General features: G+C 38.6%; 3 protein-coding genes across 5 annotated transcripts; 1 reads left to right on the top strand and 2 right to left on the bottom strand.

The window, feature by feature from the left end:
- Positions 1-6336: 6336 nt before the first annotated feature.
- On the bottom strand, positions 6337-6762 carry LOC122033982. The gene has a single exon (XM_042593122.1). The coding sequence runs from the start codon at positions 6760-6762 to the stop codon at positions 6337-6339; it is 426 nt and encodes a 141-aa protein (XP_042449056.1).
- A 4478-nt stretch (positions 6763-11240) lies between these two features.
- Positions 11241-12652, top strand: LOC122033605 (cytochrome c6, chloroplastic-like). Its single transcript, XM_042592664.1, has 6 exons — positions 11241-11311; positions 11382-11544; positions 12112-12203; positions 12278-12309; positions 12379-12442; positions 12512-12652. The coding sequence occupies exons 1-6, from the start codon at positions 11249-11251 to the stop codon at positions 12650-12652; spliced, it is 555 nt and encodes a 184-aa protein (XP_042448598.1). The 5' UTR covers positions 11241-11248.
- Positions 12653-13440: 788 nt separating this feature from the next.
- LOC122033604 (uncharacterized protein At4g19900-like) lies at positions 13441-17512 on the bottom strand. 3 transcript variants are annotated; one of them, XM_042592662.1, is made up of 6 exons: positions 16225-17511; positions 15538-15687; positions 14776-14913; positions 14432-14614; positions 13784-13959; positions 13441-13696 (listed from the first exon to the last, which is right to left on the bottom strand). In XM_042592662.1, the coding sequence occupies exons 1-6, from the start codon at positions 17409-17411 to the stop codon at positions 13689-13691; spliced, it is 1842 nt and encodes a 613-aa protein (XP_042448596.1). In that variant the 5' UTR covers positions 17412-17511; the 3' UTR covers positions 13441-13688. The 3 variants fall into 3 exon arrangements, with proteins under 3 accessions (XP_042448596.1, XP_042448595.1, XP_042448597.1); XM_042592661.1 differs by lacking the exon at positions 13441-13696 and having other exon boundaries at positions 13773-13959; positions 16225-17512; XM_042592663.1 differs by lacking the exons at positions 13441-13696; positions 13784-13959 and having other exon boundaries at positions 14482-14614; positions 14768-14913; positions 16225-17512.
- Positions 17513-23394: the final 5882 nt, after the last annotated feature.

Raw genomic sequence — 23394 nt, 5'->3', positions numbered from 1 at the left:
CTCCTCTCTTAAAGTTTTCAAATAGGAGGTGGATCGGCGCTTCACATCGGAAGAGTACACTCGGTACATGGCAGCCTCTGCGATAAAAAGAAAGATACCTCAATTAGCGAAGAGTTGCGAAGAGGAAAACGAGGTCTTACCGAACGGACCCCCAATGTCTGCCCGAACGGGGCTGAGTCCGAACAAATACAAAAGGCCTTCCAACAGTAATACAGAAAGGTTAACGAGCACGCCTTGAAGTGCTTCTAAAGCAGGGATACAAGAAGGTTGGCGTTGATGTACAAGGAGGTCGGAAGGGAGGTTGGAGCACCACTGTGTGGGCCCGATCGGCGGAGTAGGTAGTCTGGCAAAGAAGAAACGGGATTTCCACCCCTTGTTTGAAGAAGGCATGTCCGAAAAAAACTTGTAGCCAGGCCTAGACTGTACCATAAACACTCCGGGCTCTGACCGTTTGAAGGAATAGAAGTGGTGAAAAAGATGAACAGTCAAGGGAAGTCGGTATACGCGACAAAGAATAACGGTGCCGCAAACCGCCCTAAAGAAGTTAAGAGCAAACTGAGAGATGCAAATGCCAAAGTATTCATTCAGGGAAGAAATGAATGGATGGATGGGAAAACGAAGGCCTCCTAAAATCTGGTCTCTAAAAATGGTCACAAAACCTTCTGGAGGATTAGCAGGATGCTCATGCGGCGTGGGGACTCGGAGTTCATAAGCATTACTAAGGTGTAAGTCTGAGCGAATCGCGGATAGGTCATGGTCATCTATATCTGAAATGAAGCAGGAATATCAAAGAGTGGTCTTACCATCAGCCATTATCAGGGTAAAGAAGGTTGAGGAAGAAATTAGTCGAGAAGGAGAAGAGCGCTAGATGAAGGAGACTAAAAAAAGGAGAGGTGCGGACGCCGGAGAAGTCGAAGCAACAGGAATAAGGCAGTCAAAACGAGCAAGGCAATGACTGCGGACTACCTTTAGGGTTTATAAAGCGAGTTCTCTTAGGGAATATCGAAAAGAGATGAGTATATTTTTGGGGGAAGCGCTTAAAGCCGCCCGATCGCCGAAGAACATACCCTTATGGGGAGTCGTGTACAAAAAGGAGTGGATGGGCGGCGTCATCCTGCATAAGCAATAAAGGCAGAGGACAGGTGTCGACCTCCTAAGAGTCGTATTAATGATGGACGTGATAAGGAAATCATGATATGAAGCGGAAGTACGGAAACGCTTACCACGCGATTTTCTTGGGAACCGTTAAGGAGAAGTAGCGGGAAAGAAATTCAAAGGCAATAGGGCAGGGGATAAGTAAGAGTTTTAATATGGTTTTCCTCAACACCACTAATGATATATTTCCTGATAACAGGCGAAGGCGAAGCGCTTTAAGAAGTTCCTGGTCGGGAGATCGACCCGCAGGTCGGCGGAATATATCCTGGTCGGGAGATCGACCCGCAAGTCGTCGGCATATATCCTGGCCGGGAGATCGACCCGCAGGTCGACAGTATATATTCTGATCAAAAGATTGAGTTGCTCGGTAGGCTATTCCAGACTCTCGCCTCAGTGCGAGTTATAAGTGAGCTCTGCTCTCACGCCCAACGACCGATCTGCTCGGTCGGCTATTCCAGACTCTCGCCCCAGTGCGAGTTATAAGTGAGTTATGCTCTCACATCCAACGACCGAGCTGCTCGGTCGGCTATTCCAGACTTTCGCCCCAGTGCGAGTTATAAGTGAGCTCTGCTCTCACGCCCAACGACTGAGCTGCTTGGTCGGCTATTCCAGACTCTCGCCCCAGTGCGAGTTATAAGTGAGGTCTGCTCTCACGCCCAACGATCGAGCTGCTCGGTCGGCTATTCCAGACTTTCGCCCCAGTGCGAGTTATAAGTGAGCTCTGCTCTCACGCCCAACGACCGATCTGCTCGGTCGGCTATTCCAGACTCTCGCACCAGTGCGAGTTATAAGTGAGCTCTGCTCTCACGCCCAACGACCAAGCTGCTCGGTCGGCTATTCCAGACTCTCTTCCCAGTGCGAGTTATAAGTGAGCTCTGCTCTCACGCCCAACGGCCGAGCTGCTCGATCGGCTATTCCAGACCCTCGCCCCAGTGCGAGTTATAAGTGAGCTCTGCTCTCACGCCCAACGACCGAGCTGCTCGGTCGGCTGTCCCAGACTCTCGCCCCAGTGCGAGTTATAAGTGAGCAAGGCTCTCACGACCAACGACCCTCCGGGTCGGCTCAACAACTTTTCTCGAGCGGTATTTCTTCACAGGCATATGGGCGAGATATAGCCTGACTTATTTTCATGCATCACTGCTTGATAGTAGGCCGGTGAAGGGAAAGGAGAGTGAGGTACGCTTGTCATTTTTGTTATCTTTGTTAGAAATGTTAAAAGAATGCAGGTGTTTCATAACGATAAAGACACAAAGACACGAGAACAAAGGAATACATTCACAAAAAAGAAAATATGTTGCATTTCATTCAAAAAAGGAACATATAACAGCAGCCTCAATTGCTACCAGATCCAGACATTTGGTGTCCTCTCTCTAAACGAGTTTTCACCTGAGCCAGCTCTATCTGGACATGGTCAAGGGTGGCTCGTAGTTGATCAATGGTGGCACCCTGCAGTCGATTCTCCTCTTTCAGAGAAGACACCTCATCCTCATGCTTCAGCTTCAAGTAGAGGACATGATGGAGTTGAGAGTGAAAGTCTGCCTGCGCCTTCATCTTCAAAGCCACTTCCGCCCGAGTCCTGCATTTAGCCGCTTGACATAGTTCTTCTAGCTCCCTGTGAAGGAAGATCTGTAGATCCCGGCTCAAAGTCATGTCATGTAAGGCTTTCTCGGCAATAGCCAACTGGTGTCGTAGAGTAGACCACTTGGGGGATCCATAAGCAAGTTAAGGAGCTGGTACGAAGAGACTAAGCCTTTTATAAAGAAGAGGAAGGTGAAAAGACTCCCTCGGGACCTGAGGAGTCACTTGGAAACCAGTGTGGCAGTTAAAGACTAACCGGACTCAGAAGTCGAAGAGTCAACAGAAGCAGGAAGTGAGCGCGGCTATCTTCCAGAACGGCTGGACATCCTATAGAAATCAGAGGGATGATGGGTCGGCAATGGAGTTAAGAGCCAGATCAGGTATTCAGGACACTGGGTCTAGTCAGTCGGACTATATCCTCCTTCGACTAGACTTGAGGGGGAGACTTGTGATACGGTGCGTATTTTGTTGGTCGGTAGGATGAGGTGGTTATGAGTCAAGGCTACAAGAGGGTCAACAGTCAAGCCAACGTGGGGGTCAAGAAGGTCAAAAGTCAAGCCTCTGTGGCAGGTCATAAGTCAAGCTGACCTGGTCGACAGGAAAGTCAAGAGTCAAGCCCCAGTGGCAGGTTAGCAGTCAAGCCGATGTGGAGATCAAGGGGGTCAAAAGTCCAGGTTACATGGCCAAAGTCAAAGTCTCAACAGACCGGGTGGTCGAAGGAGGGGATTATAAGACCAGCCCTGATAGTGAGTAATAAGCGGACCCGTGGGCCGGGAACAACTAAGGATGAAGGTTACAAACAAATAGGTTTGGTTATAGACCTGGCGCTCAGGTCGGAACATTCAAGCCAAGGATCACAGGTTTGGTTACATACCTGGGGCTCAGGTCGGAACATGCAAGCCAAGGATCACAGGTCTGGTTACAGACCTGGGGCTCAGGTCGGAACATGCAAGCCAAGGATCACAGGTCTGGTTACAGACCTGGGGCTCAGGCCGGAACATTTAAGCCAAGGATCGCAGGTCTGGTTACAGACCTGGCGCTCAGGTCGGAACATTCAAGCCAAGGATCACAGGTCTGGTTACAGACCTGGCGCTCAGGCCGGAACATTCAAGCCAAGGATCACAGGTCTGGTTACAGACCTGGCGCTCAGGTCGGAACATGCAAGCCAAGGATCACAAGTCTGGTTACAAACTCAGCGTGCAGGTCGGAACGTACATGCCTTGAATAACAGTCGACAGATGTGGATCAAGAACAAGACCCAGAGTATAGGTCAGGACACCCAAGTCAAAGATCACCGGTCTGGATACAAACCCGGAGTGCAGATCGCAATATGCAGATCGGAGGTAGCAAATGACAGGCAGATCTGGACACAAGATTAGCACAGATCGGGCATACAAGTCGAGGGCAACAGTATATAAGAGCAGGGCGAGTCCAGATCTCGAATCAGTCGGACGCTACAGACAAATCAGCCAAGGAATCGTAACCGCTTGTCAGAGGGAATAATCAAGGTGTTAGGGAATATGCCAACGGTCAGGGCCCAACACCCCTTCGGTTTTGCCGCCAGCCTATTAGGAAGAGTCACGTGCCAACCACCGCCAGACAAAGCCTGACAGCCGACATTCCCTGACACTCGTCAGACCCAAGAATCTTCGCTGCAGTATAAAAAGGGAGGCATTGTCCCTTATGCAGGTACGTTCACTCGTCATTTTTCACTAAGTCTTTACTTTTCGTCCTTTCTTTGCATTTTCTGGGGAAAAAGTACCTGACTTAAGCGTCGGAGGGCCTGACCCGGGGACTTTTTCCCTGATTTCTGGTCTCTAACGACTGGTAGACTCGTCTGAGTGTGTACAGAAAGACAGCGTCACCGTCCTAATCACCCCTCTCCGTCAACCACCCATGGGAACCTTTATAGGGAGGTACCCAGCACGTCCAGCGCTTCGACGACTCTCCGTCAACTTTTCGCACAACAAGACTCGCCTTCATCCGACTTAATTTCTAGACGGAATCAATATATATATAAATTGCACCAATTTTTGACAATAATGAAACTTAAAGGCGTTTTAAAAAAAAAATTGCTGAAAATTACATTGGAATAATTTAAAATTTAAAATTTTTTCACTTTACATCCATGTTCGGCTTGGAGGACGTGGCAATCATGTGGACACATGGCAACTCTGGGTGAGGATCATTTGGAAATAATTTATATATTTTTAACTTAAATTGTTTTAATTGGTCTTCATGGATTACTGTCCACTTGGCAAAAAGGGTTCTTGAAAAGATATTTCCTAGATGACCATGCTAGAGAAAAGCTAAATTCTTACTATTTTTTTTTTAAGCATTAAATTCTTACTATTTTTTTATAATCCAGAGTGCGATTCAGCTAATCTAAAAGTAGACGGTCTGACTCTTACTGTTGAAGGATACAGATTGAGGATGATCCTCAATTGAATGCAACATCAATGGCATATAAGCAAAATGACTTTCTATACTAGGTTGGATGACGAATTATACAATATGTATAGCTCGACAAGGATGGACAAGACTATAGAAATGTTAGACGAGAAGTATAAAGCAGAGCACATCAAATTGAAGAAATTTATAATCAAGAAGTTCTTGGACCAAAAGATATGCCCACCAATTGAAGAAGATATGCTAATCAACAGAGTGTCTAACAATTTACTCTCCATAGTGCATTCAAAGTCGACCCCGGAAGAGTGTTGGTTCGCACTGGAGCCACTCAACAAATTTGCAAAGATAAGAAATGTTCTTCTTGAACTTGGTACAATGAGGTCTGTATGGGAAACTCTTCGACATCCGAGATCATAAGCATTGATAGAGATTATTGAAGACGATCTTGAACAAAAAAAGAGCTAATGCTCATTGATAATCTGCATGTTTCTTATATTCAAAAGAACCAGTATCTAGATTATTGTAAGTCAAGAGCTATACCAATAGACAAGGTTATTTAAAGATGTAGGCCATGTTACAGTAAAAAACTAATTTGAGGAATAAAGTTTATACTCTATTTAATTGAGTTATTTGAATTATGACATGACCAAGACAGACATACAATCTATATAAATTAGCAAGATTAAGATAATGGCAGTGTTGAGTTCGACTCAAGATACAAATGTAAGACTTGTATCGAAGTTACACAAGCCAAGTTGTCCCTTCAATGAAAAGGATAGAGTAAAAGCAACTCTTTTCGGCATCTCCTAAAACTTGATCTTGTTGAATTGGATGATTTTGATTGGTTTTCTTTCAATATTACTTTAGGCACATTTAATAAAGACATCTCCATGAATGGAAGAACAAACTAACATGCGACATTCTCATTTCAGAAACAGCAGTTTGACCTGGAACACACGACAATTGCACCTTAACCCATTAACTCATGAACATGCAACAATTCCTTCCAAAAAAATGACATGAAACACCACGAACTTGGATAAACTAACTGGCGACTGTTCCAGATAAGGAAACTTATTAACATGCAACACTTCTAAAAGAAACTATCATGCACCTGTTGTATCATGCTACTACACTTATTCTCACAAAAAACACATGCAATACCACAAATCCCAAACAGACAACCGTATATGCTCAAAGTCGAAGGGAGAGATCAAGATCATGATCAGGAAATTTTTGTTGACCTATGACAACATGATTAGTTTGACCAATGTTGGAGATGAAATCTCTAGTAACTGGTCTGCCAGCATTGCAATTATTACCTCCTTCATTAACATTCAATCTTTCTGTTTTTGATCCACCTGGTGGTTCCAGTGGCACCAGAACAAAGCATTCAGATGGTTCTGGTTTCCGATTGGGTGCTACCTTTGCCTGTTGCCTCTCAGTCTTGTGTGCATTCTGGTGCCCACCAAGCCCTTGAGGCGTGCTCAGCATCTTGTTGCAGTACTTGCAGGAATAGAGTTTGCGAGGATGCTGCCAAGGATCCATCACAAGCATTGCTGCGGCTTGGACTTGAGGATCCATCACAAGCCGTACCCTAGATTGATCTCGACGATCCATCACTGCTAGTGCAGTAGAATGTATTAATAGCAGACAAGATATAACGACGATGTGAGCGATATATATAGGAAAAAAGTTTGCACTAAATCTTTCGAGATGTAGTTTTCCGTGTACTTTTTGGTGCCTTAGATATGCTTTCATATTTGGTGGTTTTTTATATCTAGCTAGGGATATAAATTGATATGGAAATTAATGAGATATATATGTGATTGAATGCAATAGTGAATCCAAAAGGAAATCTAACTAGATTGGCAAGGGGCTATGAAAGTGGTTTTATATGTGCCTTCCGAGTGTTGCATCACACCTTTACCCTATTATCAGTATCTAACATGAGATTTCCTTATAGTGACGAAAATATTCTTAATCTTCCATCTGATTTACTCCATTCCTCCTATTTGATTTGGTTTCTTTTAGATATATCTCCGATTATTCCGCAATCTACCATAGATATGGTTATCACTAATATAGAAGAGGTACCATATATTATCATTATAAACATATCAAATGCAATATCATTACTCCAACACAAATTTGACATCAAAAAGGGAGGGGGATGGGAATGGGAATGCACGACATTTCCTACCTCTTGTACTTGCCATACTTAATCAGTTGTTGCTGTTCATCAGACATACTTGCCATCCTTCAAATCATCAGACATAGCTTACCATCCTCCAAACCATTAATTTCATTTGTCATTCTCGACATGCATGGCCTACTATTCTTTCTTACTCATTGTTGACATCAAGCCTCCCTTCCTTAACTGTCACAGTTCACTCTCACTATGTTTCTCTTCCTCGACCGGTAGCATCAGTCGAAATTAATCACATGCATCATCAAATGATTCCTTTAGCATTGGTTGGAATCAATCACACACATTATTGGTTGATTCCTTTAGTAGCTATCACTTCATTTTATAATACACACAAATCATGTGGCCATTCTAGTCATCTAATTTAACATTATGTGAAAATTGAAAATCCATAGACTAGATATCTCATAATCTCAAAGTTTATGTAAAGCACTTATCTCATCCCATCTTACTTGATGCAAATTAAAGACACTTTGAACATCTCTGAAGGTACTTTTGTATTTTGTCCTTGAGTGTTGGACCGCACCTTTAATTACCAAACATAATCCCCATATAGTTGAAGGGGAGCCTTAGCACAATGGTAAAGTTACTGCACCTAGAGGTCACGGGTTCGAGTCTCGGAAACAGCCTCTTGCAAAGCAAAGTAAAGCTGGGTACAATAGACTCTCCCCCGGGACCTCGCATTGGCTGGAACTTCATATACTGACTGCCTTTTTTAATCTCCATATAGTTGCATCCAACCTAGCTCATCACATGAAATTCAAAAATATCCATACTAATCCACAAGCCCTATTTAGGTAGGTTCAACGCTGTGCTAGTAGGGAGGTTATATTTAGGCAACCACACGGCATAGTAAGTACACATTAACCTTAAGAATCACATGTTCGATCAAGTCCAAGGAACACTCTTAAGCTTGCCTAGAACACATCTATTGAATGTTGCTTATCCAAAGGCACCTCTCTCCCCTCCAATTAATTTGCAATCTCTAAATTCTAACTTTTCTTGCCATTTCATATACTTCATTAATTTCTTAGTCTTTGGTAGTGACTAATGTAGCAATTAGACATGACTCCTTAAACTGCATCCATGATGTCAATTCTATGCAAATCCCCAAAAGAATCAATCTTCCTTGACAATGTCTAGGAATAATGATTGGTGTTTTCCCAATAATTGCCTAAAATATAACACCATCATGTTGATATTAGAGGAATGGCCTTGCAAACATGGAACTTACATCTCATGACAACAAAAGTAAAGAAACAAATGTGTTGATAACCCAACTAATTAAACTAAGATGAAGTCCCCTATCAATCTCATGATCCCCAAGTAGTATCTTTATCCCATTCCATCCAATGGGGGACTACAAAATTATTCTCTATTGAATCATCCCTATGATCCTTAACTAAGTCACCAACGAGGACTACCAACCTCAGCTTCCATGGTACTTAGGCTTCATTTACATGACAAGAGACATCGAATATTATATTCGCCTACCATCTCTTGTAAGTGTAGACATATTGCACAGGGATACTGCAAGAGTGTCCTAGACCTAGGATAGAAGGAATGCATGAAAGAGGTTGGCATGGTAATTAGGCATAGATATTGCATGTTATCTTGAACGTCAGTGTCAGTGTCAGCCCCATTTCTCCCTCATCTCATTGTTGCTTTGTCTCACTATCTCGCTTAGTATTGTAGCCCTCTTCCTTTCATCATCTGAGCAAAGAAACAATTGCCGACATTGGTTCGCCTGAAGCAATAGTTGCTGCCAATTGTTTGCCCAAAGAAACAATCACCATCATTCGTCGGTGTGAAATTTTTTTTATCACTGTTCCTTCATGTGAAGAAACTATCACTGCCATTCATTCGCGCAAAGAAATAGTCATTATAGTTCATCCACATTAAGAAAGATTCATCCTCCCTCACCAACATTAGTCCTGCAAATATTATCCTTGAGAACAAGACATCAACGCTAGTCACCTTCGACTTCGGATCATTTTATTGATACACACCACCATTGCATGCATCAATCAGTCAGAATGAGAACAAAGAGTAGAGTTTTGATCGCGAAATTAGTTTTTCTGCTTGCCACGGGTTGATTTTAGTGGAAATGAGTGATTTTAATTTTTCTATAATATTCTCCCTTTTAAAGGAATAAAGAAAAATAGTCATTTTTTTCCTCTTCTTCCAATGTCATTCTCTCTCTCTCTCTCTCTCTTTTCAATTTTAGGAAACAAACCCTAATATTTTCAATCAATTTTTTTTCATCAACCTTAGACAATACACACTAAGCCTACGCCTTGCAAGTGCAGAATCTTGCATGAAGACTCACATCCAAACTCAACCCTAAGCCTAAGCCTTTCAAGTGTAGAAATCTTGCATGAAGACTCGCAACCAAACTCCCAGTAGCAGTCCCTTGACACCTGCATTTCATCAATCGTCTGTTTCCTTTGTAGTTAAATCTTACTGTCCTTGCATTATCTTGGCCGCAATTTGTAAAAACCTAAATTTTAAGGAGCAATATATATTATATATAATATAATCTATATTTTATACAGTACAATCCTATCCATCGGTCCGGTTTGATTTGTCCGGTCCGACCAAGATTTAAAATTTCGACCCGTGCCGAGGTTTCGGTCTCAGACCGGAACGATACGGTTTCGGTATCGTATCGTACCGTGCCGATACAGTTTCGGTATTTTTTTATTTATCTATAGTAATTATAAGATAAATATGTTTATGATGTATATAAAAATAAATTGTATATTGATTTATTATAAGTTCTCAATTATTGAATAATTTAATATTATTAGAAAAAATAATTAAAAATAATTTTATTTAAATAGAATTGATATATCAATCATTTAAATTAAAATGGAAGTATCTATAATAATAATATAATAATAATAATAATAATAATAATATAAATTAATACAAGATATTATTTTATATTAATAATAATTATATAAATTAATTATTTATTCATTTAATTAATTATTAATTAAATAATATATATTTTAAATAGCAAAAAATATCATGTAAAATTTTTTTTTTAAAAAATATCAGAGTATAAATATAATTTATTAGAATTCTTTTAAAAAAATTAGAATTTTTAAATTTTTTTTAGAAGTTTTAAAATTTTTTTAAAAATTTAAATGAAATTTAAAATGATAAAGAAAATATTAGAATATAAATAAGAATTATTATATTTTTAAAAAATTTTAAATTAAATTTACAATATTATTTTTTTTCAGAATATTAATTAATAAAATTTATTAAATTTATTTTAATTTTAAATATATTTTATTAGGATAATTTAATTAGGGTTTATAAAAGCCTCTTCGAAATAACCCATATCCTCCTTAGGAATTGTTTAATTTAATTAATTAAATAAAATAAATAAATATTAAAAAAAGAAAGAAAAAAATCGCGCTTACGCGAGATCGCCCCGATCATCGCGGGCGATCCCGCAGGCGGTGTCCGGCGGCGCCGGAAGCGTCGCCGGACGCCTCCGGCGGCGCCGGAAGGGTCGCCGGAAGAGTCCGGCGACGCTGGCAGCGTCGCCGAAAGCTTTCGGCGACGCCTTCGGCGCCGCCGAAGGCGTCACGCGCGACGCCTTTGGTGCCGAAGGCGTCGCGGGACGCCACCGGAGGCGTCCCGCCACTCCTCCGGCGCCGACGGAGGCGTCCCGCGTCTCCTCCGGCGCTGCCGAGACGGGGACGCCTCCCGTGCCGGTTTCGGCCGCCCGGCGGAACGGTAAAAACCGCCCGTGCCGGGCGGCACGAAACGGCATTTCATACCATGGGTCCGACCCCTATCAAATCCCCCCAAACCGTAAATTTCTCAAACCATTCCCGACCACATCTATTCGGGATTTGCCTGCTCTGCGAGAACGAGAAAATGCAACCATTTTGCTCGGTTTTCACTTGGAGCAGCACCTCCTGCTGCTTTTTCCGCTCAAAAGTAAGAAAATTAATGCTCAAATTCTTGCAGCATCAATTATAATCTCAATTAGGAATTGTTATATTGACAGATGGAGGAGACTCCACTCTGCCAAAGGCAAGAGAGGCAGAAGAAACTGCCGCCGGGAGGAGGAAGAAGTAGTGGCGATGATGGCGGAGGAGGAGCAGTTGAGGGGCTGGTGGCTGCCGCTGTAACGCTGGTCTTATCCACTTCCTGCCTCGCTTCTGCTCCGGGTGAGAGCCAGTTTAATTGTCGTTGTCTTGCAAATAATAGAAAGCATAAAAAGCTACATTTCTATAAAACAAGGCTAGCAGTTTAATGGTAGAATTGGTTAAACCGATAATAGTTTATAAAATATGATTTACAAGTACCAACTATTTATATAAATTTAACAAAACTAAGATAAACTAGTAAAAAAAAAAAAAAATTGAACCTAAAACCTAGAAGTTCAATAAAAATTATCCGGGCCAGTAAGTGTTCCTCATAATTTTGCTTTACTAATGGAGTTTTTGTCAAATAGGAAAACCGAAGAGAGAACCGATAGGGTTAGCAATTTAATGGTTGAATTGGTTCTACGATAATGTTCAATAAAAATAAGATAAACCAGTAAAATATTTGAACATAAGACCAAGCAATTATATAATAAAAAAAAAGTCCCAACCACTAGATCTGCTTCTACTGTTTTTGGCTTACTATATGGAGTTTACGTCAAATTGAATTGTTCTCGGATTCCAAGTTGGACCAGTTGTTCAATCCAGTAAACACTTGAAAAATTTAGTGTTTCAGCTTATTTGTTGCAGTAGCCTATAGCCAGTCCATGTCAAATGGAGCAGCTTTGTTTCAGAAAGCCTGTATTGGCTGCCATGATATGGGAGGCAATATTTTGCAGCCTGTAAGTCCATGAATTCTACCCTTTTCATCAGATCAGTTTATATCTAGTGATTTCATCAAATACCTCATTTCCAGGGTGCGACTCTCTTCTTAAAAGATCTACAAAGGTAGTATCTGAGCCAACAAACGTTGTGCAAATCTAAGGAGGATTAACTCAATCTGTGTTTTCTTGGCAGGAATGGTTTTGACACGGAGGAATCATTATACAACATAACATACTATGGAAAGGGAAGAATGCCAGTGAGTAGCCAATACCTTTGTGTCATTTGCAGCTTGAGAGTGGCGCAGAGATGATTACATTTCTTTCAGGGATTTGGAGAGCAGTGCACGCCGAGAGGGCAATGCACATTTGGACCAAGGTTGCAGGAGGATGAGATTAAACTCTTGGCAGAGTTTGTCAAATTGCAAGCCGATGGAGGATGGCCAAAGTTGGAGATCTTTGGAGATTGAATTCCTCATGGAACGTGTTCAGATTGTCATCTCTTGTTGAAACACATGCTGTACATAAGGTTGAAGAGCTTTCATCAGTGTTGAATTGTAATGATTGTGCAATTCAGAATAACAGCAAAAGACTAGATCAGTAAACTTCCTGTTTCGAGATACTCCCAAATAAAGGATGAAAAACTAGAGTTCAGCATCTATTTAGACTTTGAATGAGAGAGGTGCAAAAAGAACCATAATCAGATATTTCAATATGTGATGATCATGACAGTTAGTTTAATACATCAGAACCAGAACTTCTGTAAGATTCAAATCAAATCAGTAATCAAAATAAAATGGCAAGAATTCTCATCAGCAAATTCAAGTCATTAGATCTACCTAGGGAGATCCATGTGATGCAAAATCAGCAAAAGAAACGATCTAATAGGAAGTATATAATTGCAGACCAAAATCTAACAGAAGCGTCCATTTTTTCCTTGCCAATTTCATCAGCAATGATCACAATCAGGTATCATCAATACTAAAAGTATATAACCTTTCATAGTAATAACACGCTGAAAGCTAATAATTGTATCCAAAAAAGGTGTTGATAAAACTTAAAGTACAGGAACATTGCTATGATTTCATACAAACAAGCCCCTTTAGAAGAGAAACTTCAGACTAATGAATGAATCTATAGCTCAGAAATGGTATGGGCCACAACATTATTCTGGCATACCAACATAAATGCCAGTGTTTTACAATGTGGCCAATGAAATTCCATCTAACCTATAAAACCATCCCTTTTCCTTTTTTTTAAAACAAAATTATATCCGCAATTCTTTATTATCTCGGGAATAGGCCATAGCACTTTGTTACCAACAACATTAAAGAGTCACTTATCTCTAAATCCTGTATAAAGCTTGTCTCTTAAATAAATGACTTTCTTGCAACAGCAGCCAAGCGCAGTAAATTGATTCACCAAAGATGATGTCCCTCAGAAGGTACCAATTTCGCCTAAAGCAGCTGCTTTTTTATTCTGATAATGCCCCCTTGATTTTTGTTTTCAGCACCCTGATCATGCACGTTAGCACATTTTAGAGACAGCAAAGGTGGCATCAGTTTTGAAGGTTGGGCTGTCCCAGTGAAATCACAACAGACCGTGACAATGAAGGGAATATTGATTGAGAAGCCGTTCCACGAGACTGTTAGGCTTAGGAACCAGCGCAAATGTTAAGCCATTCCAGAAATGGAATGTGGTTGATTCATTCACAATCTTGTTCAAAAGAGCATCTTCTTCAACTCTTTCAAACTCACCAGAAGGCTCTGCAAAATACCTGTGTAGTATCCAATTGGATTGTCAAGTGAATCTTCCATAATGATGGAACCTTAATTGAAAATGATGACAGAATCATAAATGAGGTGTCCAGCAGTATAACAGAAATTCGCTAATAACAGTCCTTGCTAAACAGAGAAGAGACTTATACCATAAGACAAATTGGGCATTGTGCTCATGTTGTGTTATAACGAGCCAAAACTACAAAAAAAAGTCACTTTAAATGCAAATTAAGAATTAAATGATAATTTAATTAGGAAATCAAATTCCACAGACTTGCATGAATGAAAATTATAAATTTTGGACAGAAAATATCAGGCTTGATCTTCAGTTTTGACACAGTTATCGTCTACAATAGCCAAGCTAATTGTTGTCTGGTTCAAATGAAGGTAGTGGATGAATAGTTTGTGATCTGACTGAAATAGTTCTTGTCAATTAGAAACAAAAAAAACAATCTTAAAAAAATTGAGCACCTTGTGATATTTGTCGAACTGATAGGATGAAAGATAAATTGAGGTTCCATCTGCATATCAAACTTATCAGTCTTGTCAGAGACCCTGTTTATTACTCGTGTCATAAGCTCAGCCCCATTCCACCTTAAAAGGTTGCCATGATATGTTGCAACTAGTTCTTTAAGGCACTCCAGCATCAATGAACTGCAGAGATATATGCAGGTGTGTGTGAGAATCAACTAATAATCCTATAAATCAGCAAATGTAAAGCAAACAACATAAAATAAAACAAAACTGTTTGCAAATCCTGATCATGTCATCTTGTTAATCCTCATTTTTTGTAATTTCCGAACATGCCTGGGTACCTGTTCTTCTCAAATGCCATGACTGCACCATTGAAGACTGTACTGCCAGATGTGTTAGACTCGATTGATACCAGGTTCTTAAGCAGGTGCAGAGGCTTTAGAACTACAATATCTGAATCAAGGTATATGCCACCGTACCTACAATTTTAGAGGTACAAACTTATAGTGTGACATAAGGAGGAAATATATAGCTTTGGTAGTCATAAAATTTATGGTAATATAGTAGTTAAGTACCAGACTGCCAGTAACTATGTTTTCTATATTGTTACAAGGTTTGTTGGTCAATTATTGGAATAAGGTTACTTCTAAATCGTAGATTCTAGTAAACTATCGACACAAGAAATGAGAAATAGTTACTTGGAAATCTTGCAATTGATAAACAATGTGCAAATGATAAACAAGTCTGCTACATGAATCTTGTCTATATTAAATTATGCAAGATCACATCACAAGCGTTATTGGATCTCTCAAAATAATATGCAACTGAAAAACAAATAAAACAAAAAAAGAATAAAATAAAAGAGAATTTCGTACATAGTACATGATGGATGTAGTAATTATGCTTACTAATCATTGCTTATAATATTGTATGCATATATAAAATAGACAAAAGAAAAAAGTCAATAATAAACAAAAATATAATTTAAAATTCATGGGTATGCTGCCGCTTCAATTTTTAACTTTAACTTGCATTTCTTTTTTGCAGAAGAAGGGTGTATTCATAAAACAACTCTTACACGAGCAATAAGATTAAAAACTTACTTGAATAGAACAGCAAGACGCACTAACTCACTATAATGAACAGAATAATACTTCGTCTTCCTCCAATCAAAGAATGCAGATGAAAAAACTCGTGCTTCAGTGTCCTCTAGAAGTTCCTCAAGATTTGGCATTGCAACAGCAACTCTATACCTGTGGCAAGTACATGATGTAGTCAATAAAAGGCACTTGGATGCATATTCACATGAAAACAAGCATTTCTTCAGTACACATCCTTGACAATAAGTAAAATAAAATCATGAATCAACGAAGAACCTAAGTATGAAACTGTTATCTTTGAATTTTATTTTACTGTCCTCTTTTGAAATCAGTATTGGATATTCATAGGAAGAAAAATGAAGTCTCGATGATGGCATCTAGCCAGACCAATAGATATATGAACTATAAATACACAATGAGGTGTAGATGGAGATCAAATATAACTGTACAAGATCCAAGAAGCATGTATGGAGAAAAAGTTAGAAGTTTTAGTAAGCTAATCAGCCGAAAGTATCAGAAAGGATGTTCAGTTAACTAGTATGTGGGGAAAAAAATCTGACTTGCGTGAAATCAAGCAGGAGCGTTTCTAGAAGGAGGAAGAATGTGAGCAAGACATGGAAGCAATGCTGGACACAGCTCGTCGAGCAAAACCTTTAAAGGAAACTACTTTTTAGATAAGGAATGCAATACCCCTCCTTGACTAGGTCCCTGAAGAAGCCCAGCTCCATTGTCTCAGAGAACACAACAACGCAAGCGTCCCAATGATGATGAAGAAGACTCTCAAGGCCCAGGCGATGCCGGGGACCATAAGTCCATTGTGGACTGTTCCACACCATGAATACTGTTATGCCGCATTGTCCACTGCCCAGAAATTGCTCCATAAACTCCGAAAATGTTAGATGGGGATCCAAACCAGGAAAATAGCCCCATCGCCGATCATGAGTGTGCATTCGACCCTCTTGGGTATGCTTCTGCAGGTGCCCATTTGATATCTCCTCTTGCTTCTCCACTACTAGTGTTCTTCTCCTCTCGGACCTTTTAGCATCATCACCCTTGCGCAAAGTTAGTGGCGTTCTCTCCATCTCCCTCAACAGCGTCCTTTGAATCAACCGATCGCCTTGAGTGAGGGTCGTTAATCCGGGGCCGTCTGGATCCTGAAGCAAAGGATGGTTCCTGGGGTTCAAGAGTTCGAGATTAGATCGGAGCATCCGCTCCCGTCGGAGGAAATTCCCCTTCCCCTCCAACCAACGGGCCCACCCATCCCGCAGAGGTGACTCGCCGGAGCCCGTTTTTAGCAGTAGAGCGTCCTCGACCTTCCGGATGGAGTCGAGCTTGATCCGCATGTCCTCATCCACCGGCTGATCATCCGACGCGAACGAGATCTTGCTCCTAAAGGGGCAGGCACCGTAAGACGAGGGAAAGCGTTTGCGCTGCCAGTCCTGATCCGCTGGGCCAAATCGCCTGCGGGCGACGCCGAGGCCATGGTCCCAGAACAGGCCTGATCTGGGAATATCCTGGACTGAAGTCTCGTCGGTATCTTGCTCATCGGAGTCCTCCTCCTCCACCTGGGCGCTTCCACCACGTTCCACTTCCTCCTCGACGACGTCAAGCTCATCAATCCTGTCCTCTCCTGGGTCGGTCTCATTGAGAGGATCGATGTCTTCGTCTTCGAAGAGGGCAGTGTCATGATCAGGAACTGGGTCAACATGGGTGCGGCGGGGAAGGACGGAAGGGAGGCCGAGGCGGAGGGGAAAAGAAGGGGAGGAGGAGAGGCGACTATGGAGTACAGAGAGAGAGAAGAGAATAAGAATGAGTGCTGAGGCGGCAGCGCAGAGATGGAGGCCGTAGCCTGGGCGCCGCCGCGCGTGGCGGAGCATCACGGTGGTTGCAGCGGCCGCAACTGACGCGCAGTGGTGGTGTTGGGCCGGCCGACGTGCCAATCTGCAACAATTGTAGCTAGGAAGGTAAATAAATAAATAAATAATTTCGACTAATAAATAAAAATGGAACCAACAAAAACCAAAAAAAAAAAAACAAAGGCAATTTACCTGAACTTAAACTTTATATAGTGCTTAGGTAAAAAAAAATTATATTTCTACATTTACTCAAATATAATAAACATCAAATTACTTAATTATCTCTTATATTTTTTAATACAAATAATTTAAAAATAAATATAATTATTTTTAAATTTAATATATTAAATTAGAGTCTAGTATATTTTTTATACGATTTTTTTTCTATTGGATAGAAAATATATTTGATTCTCTTAAAATGATTTCAATTAGATGAAAAATATATTAATTTTTTTTTAAATAATGTTGAATTTCAAGAGAATTATGTTAAATCAAAAATAATAATACTCAATTGAATAAAAAATATATTTGATTATATTTTAAAATGATAAATTTTGAAGAAATTATATTTATTTTTAAATTTTTTTATTCATAAAATATATAAAGGGTAATTTGATAATAATATTTGCTATTTGCATGAGAGTGTAAAACTTTACAAATAGGAAGTAGAAATAAAATTTGTTGGATATAAAATTTGTTGGATATAAAAATTATATGTAGAGTTGAAGTTGTGATTAAAATTTTTTCTCCAATTTATTTAAAAAAAACAAGTACCGTTTAACTACCCAACAGAAAAGAAAATAAGAAAAGGCGCACCATATTTATAATTTTTAATTGCCATTTACTTTGTCGATATATATTAAGCGTTTTTTTTAAAAAAATTAATCCTTTGGTGTCAACATTGGCACCAACCAAATGTTTTCGAAGATTTTTTTTTAAAGATGATTAATCATTGTCAAATTAATATTGACATCAACCAAATCTATTAGAAATAAAAACAAATAGATAGAACATATGATAAATCTAATTAATCTTATTAATTAATTTTAGGATGATTAATATGATTCTATGAAAATTTTCTATAGACCATTATGATAAATTGGAAGTGTACATGGTAAATAGTTCAAAAGCTCAACATCTTTTGGTTGTGCACCCCATTTAGAAGAAAAATTTTCGCAAATATACTATATCTAGGAATTGAACCGTGGATGCTTGGGTGACAATCTGGATGTCCTATCACGGTATCATAGGCTGAGGACAAAAAAAAATATAACATCCCATGAATGAGATGCATTAGTAAAACATTGAAAATAAATCGTAAATGGATATATCGTCCCCACGGGTGCGATGCAATGGTAAAACACTTAGAACAAATAAGAGAATCAGAGTTTAAATTGTAGTAGAGATGAATATTTTGATGATCAATCTTTAAGTGTGAATAAGTTGTGCTTAGATTTATTTAATAGGTAAACTAGAGAAGAAGATTATCTACCTTTATAATTAATTAGGTGAAACTTAAACACCTAGATTATCATATCTATTTTTCTCGTTAATTAAATATTGCTTGTACATGTAAAACCGATAATCAAATTTATATTTTGATGTTTAGCAAAATGTTTAAGCTAGATATTATGTATTTAATATGAGAGTTAAGTGTGTGGGTCACTTAATATGAAAAATCCTAATGGGTCAGGAAGACTAGACATTAGACATCGAAAGTCCTAGTAGGTCAAGAGGACCGAACACTAAGTAAGAGAATCTTAGTGAATCAGAAGGACCAGACACCAAGGGAGAAGACCAGATTAGTTGATTTGGCAGAATACTTGATGAGTCAGCTAGACCGAACATCAAGGAAGGAAAGTCCTGATGAATCAATTAGACATTAAGCAGAAGAAAAAGTCCAAACAGGTTAGCTAGACCGGATATTTAGCAGGTAAGTAAGGTAAGTCATGGAGAGGTCTTTTGGTTCTTGAAGTCAGTAAGGACATATCCCAATTGGGACAACCTTTAGGCATTGATCCGACTGACAAAACCAATGAAGGTTTCTAAGTCGAGATCAAATAGTCTTAATTGTGATCAATTTGATTCATGCATACTTATCTATTTATAACTCTATTTTGTAGGATTATTATTTTTATAATTGTGTTAACTTTGTTTTACAAAAAAATAAAGTCTTCAGTTAACCGAAGGGTTTAATCAATCGAACATGGTGGTTCGGTCGACCGATCGGAATAGATAAGAACAGATCAAATTCAATCCGAGCTTAGAAGGAAATAAAGATTCAGTCGAATGATCAGGAAGATTAGTCGACCGAAAATATTTGGAAACTGAGATTAGATTCAATTGAATCAAGTCAACAATGGAATCCTTGAGTTCAGTCAACTAATCAGAAGGATCATTCGATTGATCAAACAGATTACATGGGATCAATCTGATCGGATCAAAGCAAGTAAGGAAAGAATAGGGTTTCAGTCGATTGAAAGGACATTCAGTTGACAGAAAAACCTTGAAATCAAGCACAAAGACAACAAGATCTGATTTGGTTTGGTCAACTGAACAGGTGTTCAGTCGTCTAGATTAAATCTATAAAAAAAGCGGATATGAGACTAAAACATCAATCTCAATTTCTTGTACACAACTCTTGCGTTCGTTTGTCTATTCGAGTATGATCTGCATATCCATTGAAAAATTGGTTTTGAACAAATAAGGGTGTGAATGAGAAATTAAAGTCCATCACTTAATATGTAACATGACTTAATCTGGATCGTTGGATTAAAGATGGACAAATCGGGTTCATCCAAATGTGCCTCTTTGAATGACTTAATCTTAGTCATTGAATTCAAAATAGAAGGTATCTAAATGAAGAGACATTACGTGCCTTGGGAAGGTACATTGTGTTCTTTGGGAAGTGATATAATCTGGATCATCCAATTTAACTTGACGGATGAGATTTGATTGAACCAAAAGGTACTTCTAACCCTTCACAAAGTATAAATAAGCCCACCACTTGGTCTTCTGATTCATTTCAATTAAAAGCAAAGTAAGCATTACATTCCATACTTCCATTTGGAGAGTTTAAGAAGTTTTTTCGGTTCAGAGGTCTTGCGATTTGTAGTGTTGTTATCACAAGATAAAGTCATTATAACTTGGGAAATGATTGTCGTATTCCGTGAGCACCATATACGGGGTAAATTTATCTTAAAGAGATAAAGTCCAACTCTAGTATTGACTTTGCTAAAGCGGTGTTATATTGTCATTTTGCTTGAGCTCAAATTTCACCACCACCATATTTAACATTTTCATACAATCTTGATGTAGTCATCATCGATGGCTCCTATTCCACTAGTGCATGGAGAGAAATAGGAGAAGTTTATAGATATCGATTTTAAGATGTGACAATAAAAAATGTTGCTTTACCTAACCATGTTACACATTGTGAGGTTCTTACATGAGATGGCCCTCCGTATATCAAGGTGAGACTAATAAAGAAAAAAGGCAACATATGATGCTTGAGGACATAATGACTTCTTATGTCAAAATTATGTCCTTAATAATTTGGATAACACATTATACACTATGTATAGTCTAATGTCACTGTAAATGAATTATAGGAATTTCTCGAAAGGAAGTGCAAAACAGAAGATATCAGATTGAAGAAATTTATTATTGGAAAATTTTTAAACTTTAAAATGATTGATTCCAAAACCATGACAATTCAAGTCCAAGAGTTACAGTTAATCCTAGATAATTTGCATGCCTAGGGCATGATAATGAATGAGTACTTTCGAGTTACCGTGATAATTGAGAAACTCCCACCTTTGTGGAAGGAATTCAAAAATTATCTAAAATACATGCGAAAGGAGATGTGATTTAAGGATCTGATTGTAAGACTACGGATTAAAAAAGATAATCGCAAGAAATCAGAATCAATAAAAATGCCTATTTATGCTAAGATAAATCTGATAGAACCAAACATTGCAAGAAAAGAAAGTATATCAGCAAATGATAGAGCTAAGGGAAGGACAAGAAGTTCTAAGGAACATGCCATAATTGTGGCAAATTGAATCACAATGCCAAAGAATGATGACGTCCATAAAAGCTACTCAAGTGCACATAACTAAAGATAAGTCAGTGCCAATAGATATGTCAGAATTAGACCTAACTGTCGTTATATTTTAAGCCAACTTGGTGGGCAATCCAAGGTAATAGTGGGCTGATACTGGTGCTACATGACACATTTGTTCTGACAAGACTTAATTTTCAACTTATGCCCCTATCAGTGGGAGAAAGCTAATCATGAATAATTCTGCAACTTCTGACATTATTAGTCATGGCAAAGTGATGCTGAAAATGACGTCAAACAAAGAAGTGACACTAATTGGTGTGCTTCATGTTACCAACATTCGAAAGAATTTAGTGCTAGAGTTGGTTCTTGTCAAAGCTGGTTTCAGGCTAGTGTTTGAGTCCAATAAATATATATTGATAAAAAATAGTCAATTCATTGACAGAGGGTACATGGAGAATGATCTATTCAAAATGAATGTAATGGATGTACACTGTGACTTCAATGGCAACAAAATTAATTCTGTTTATTTGATCGAGTGTTCTAATTTATGATATATTAGACTTGGACATGTAAATTATAACACTTTGAGATGACTTGTGAATTTAAATTTATTGCTAATATTTAATGTTGATCTAATACATAAATGTGAAATATGTGTTGAACCTAAAATAATAAAGTTATCTTTTCATTTAGTCGAAATAAGTACTACCCCTATAGAGTTAATTCACAATGGCATATGTGATTTAGAATTCATACAAATTAGAGGAGGTAAAAAGTATTTTATTACTTTTATTGATGACTGCACTAGATTTATGTGTATATATTAAAAGGTAAAGGTGAGGCCTTAGAAGTATTGAACAATTATAAGAATGAAGTTGAGAATCAAATTGGTTAACAAGTTAAAAGAATTCAATGTGATCGATGAGAAGAATATGATGATCAATTTGATGAATTTTGTGCAGAATATGACATTATTCATCAAACGACTGCTCCTTCTCTCCTCAATTAAATGAGATTGCTAAGTGTAAGAACCAAACTCTTAAAGAAATAATGAATGCTATGTTGATAAGTTTGAGTTTACCTCAGCATTTGTAGGGGAAATTATTTTATTGGCAAACCATATTCTCAATAAAATCCCTCACAAAAAGAAAGATAAAACTCCTTATGTGTTATGGAAGAATCATAAACCTTCTTATAAATATTTGAAAGTGTGGGGGTGTTTGGCTAAGGTGGAAGTACCTAAGCCAAAGTAAACCAAGCTAGGACCAAAGACAATTGATTATATTTTTATTGGTATGTCAATAATAGTGGTGCATATCGATTTTTTGTGCACAAATTAATAATTCTTGATGTACATGTTGGACCAATAATAGAATTAATGAATGCTATATTTTTTGAAGATATCTTTCCTTGCAAAGAGAGGAAAGAAGAAAATTTAAATAAAATAACTCATGAAACTGTGAATATGGATAATCTTGGAAATAATGAAGAACTAAGACGTAGTAAGAGGACCAAAATGGTAAAATCATTTGGTTATGATTGTAGGATCAAAAATGCTAGAGGGGGGGGGAATAACGCTTGTGACTTTTTCACATTCATTTTTAGGAAAATAAAATAAACAAAGTGGAATAGTAAGAGAGAAAAGCGAGTAATCGAAAACCAAGTTGACACCTTTGGTTTTATTTAGTTCGAAGCTTATGACGACTCATACTCTAAGACTCACACTGATTAAGTATTTACTTTAGGAAATTCACTATCAATTTGTAGAATTACAAACACAAGTATAAGTATAAATGGAATTATAAATTAAGTGCTTTAAATGAAACCTATATCGACGACTTAGAGAGTTGGAGATGCGATTTTTCGACCGTCAGAATAGTGTTACAGTTTCATGGATTTGCCTTTTGAGCAGTGTGTAGGAGCATAAGATTATTTTGA

Source organism: Zingiber officinale, chromosome 11B (assembly GCF_018446385.1).
Source record: "Zingiber officinale cultivar Zhangliang chromosome 11B, Zo_v1.1, whole genome shotgun sequence".
Taxonomy (NCBI): Eukaryota; Viridiplantae; Streptophyta; class Magnoliopsida; order Zingiberales; family Zingiberaceae; genus Zingiber; species Zingiber officinale.
The sequence above is the reverse complement of the archived record's forward strand: the minus strand, read 5'-3'. Positions and strand labels throughout refer to the sequence as shown.

Coding starts and splice junctions, on each gene's coding strand:
- LOC122033604 (XM_042592661.1), bottom strand. CDS start 17,411: ATGCTCCGCCACGCGCGGCGGCGCCCAGGCTACGGCCTCCATCTCTGC. Junction 15,688..16,224: donor AGGGACCTAGTCAAGGAGGG/GTATTGCATTCC, acceptor TACTTGCCACAG/GTATAGAGTTGCTGTTGCAA. Junction 14,615..14,775: donor ATGGCATTTGAGAAGAACAG/GTACCCAGGCAT, acceptor ATATCTCTGCAG/TTCATTGATGCTGGAGTGCC.
- LOC122033605 (XM_042592664.1), top strand. CDS start 11,249: ATGCAACCATTTTGCTCGGTTTTCACTTGGAGCAGCACCTCCTGCTGC. Junction 11,312..11,381: donor GCTGCTTTTTCCGCTCAAAA/GTAAGAAAATTA, acceptor TTATATTGACAG/ATGGAGGAGACTCCACTCTG. Junction 12,443..12,511: donor ATGGAAAGGGAAGAATGCCA/GTGAGTAGCCAA, acceptor CATTTCTTTCAG/GGATTTGGAGAGCAGTGCAC.
- LOC122033982 (XM_042593122.1), bottom strand. CDS start 6,762: ATGGATCGTCGAGATCAATCTAGGGTACGGCTTGTGATGGATCCTCAA.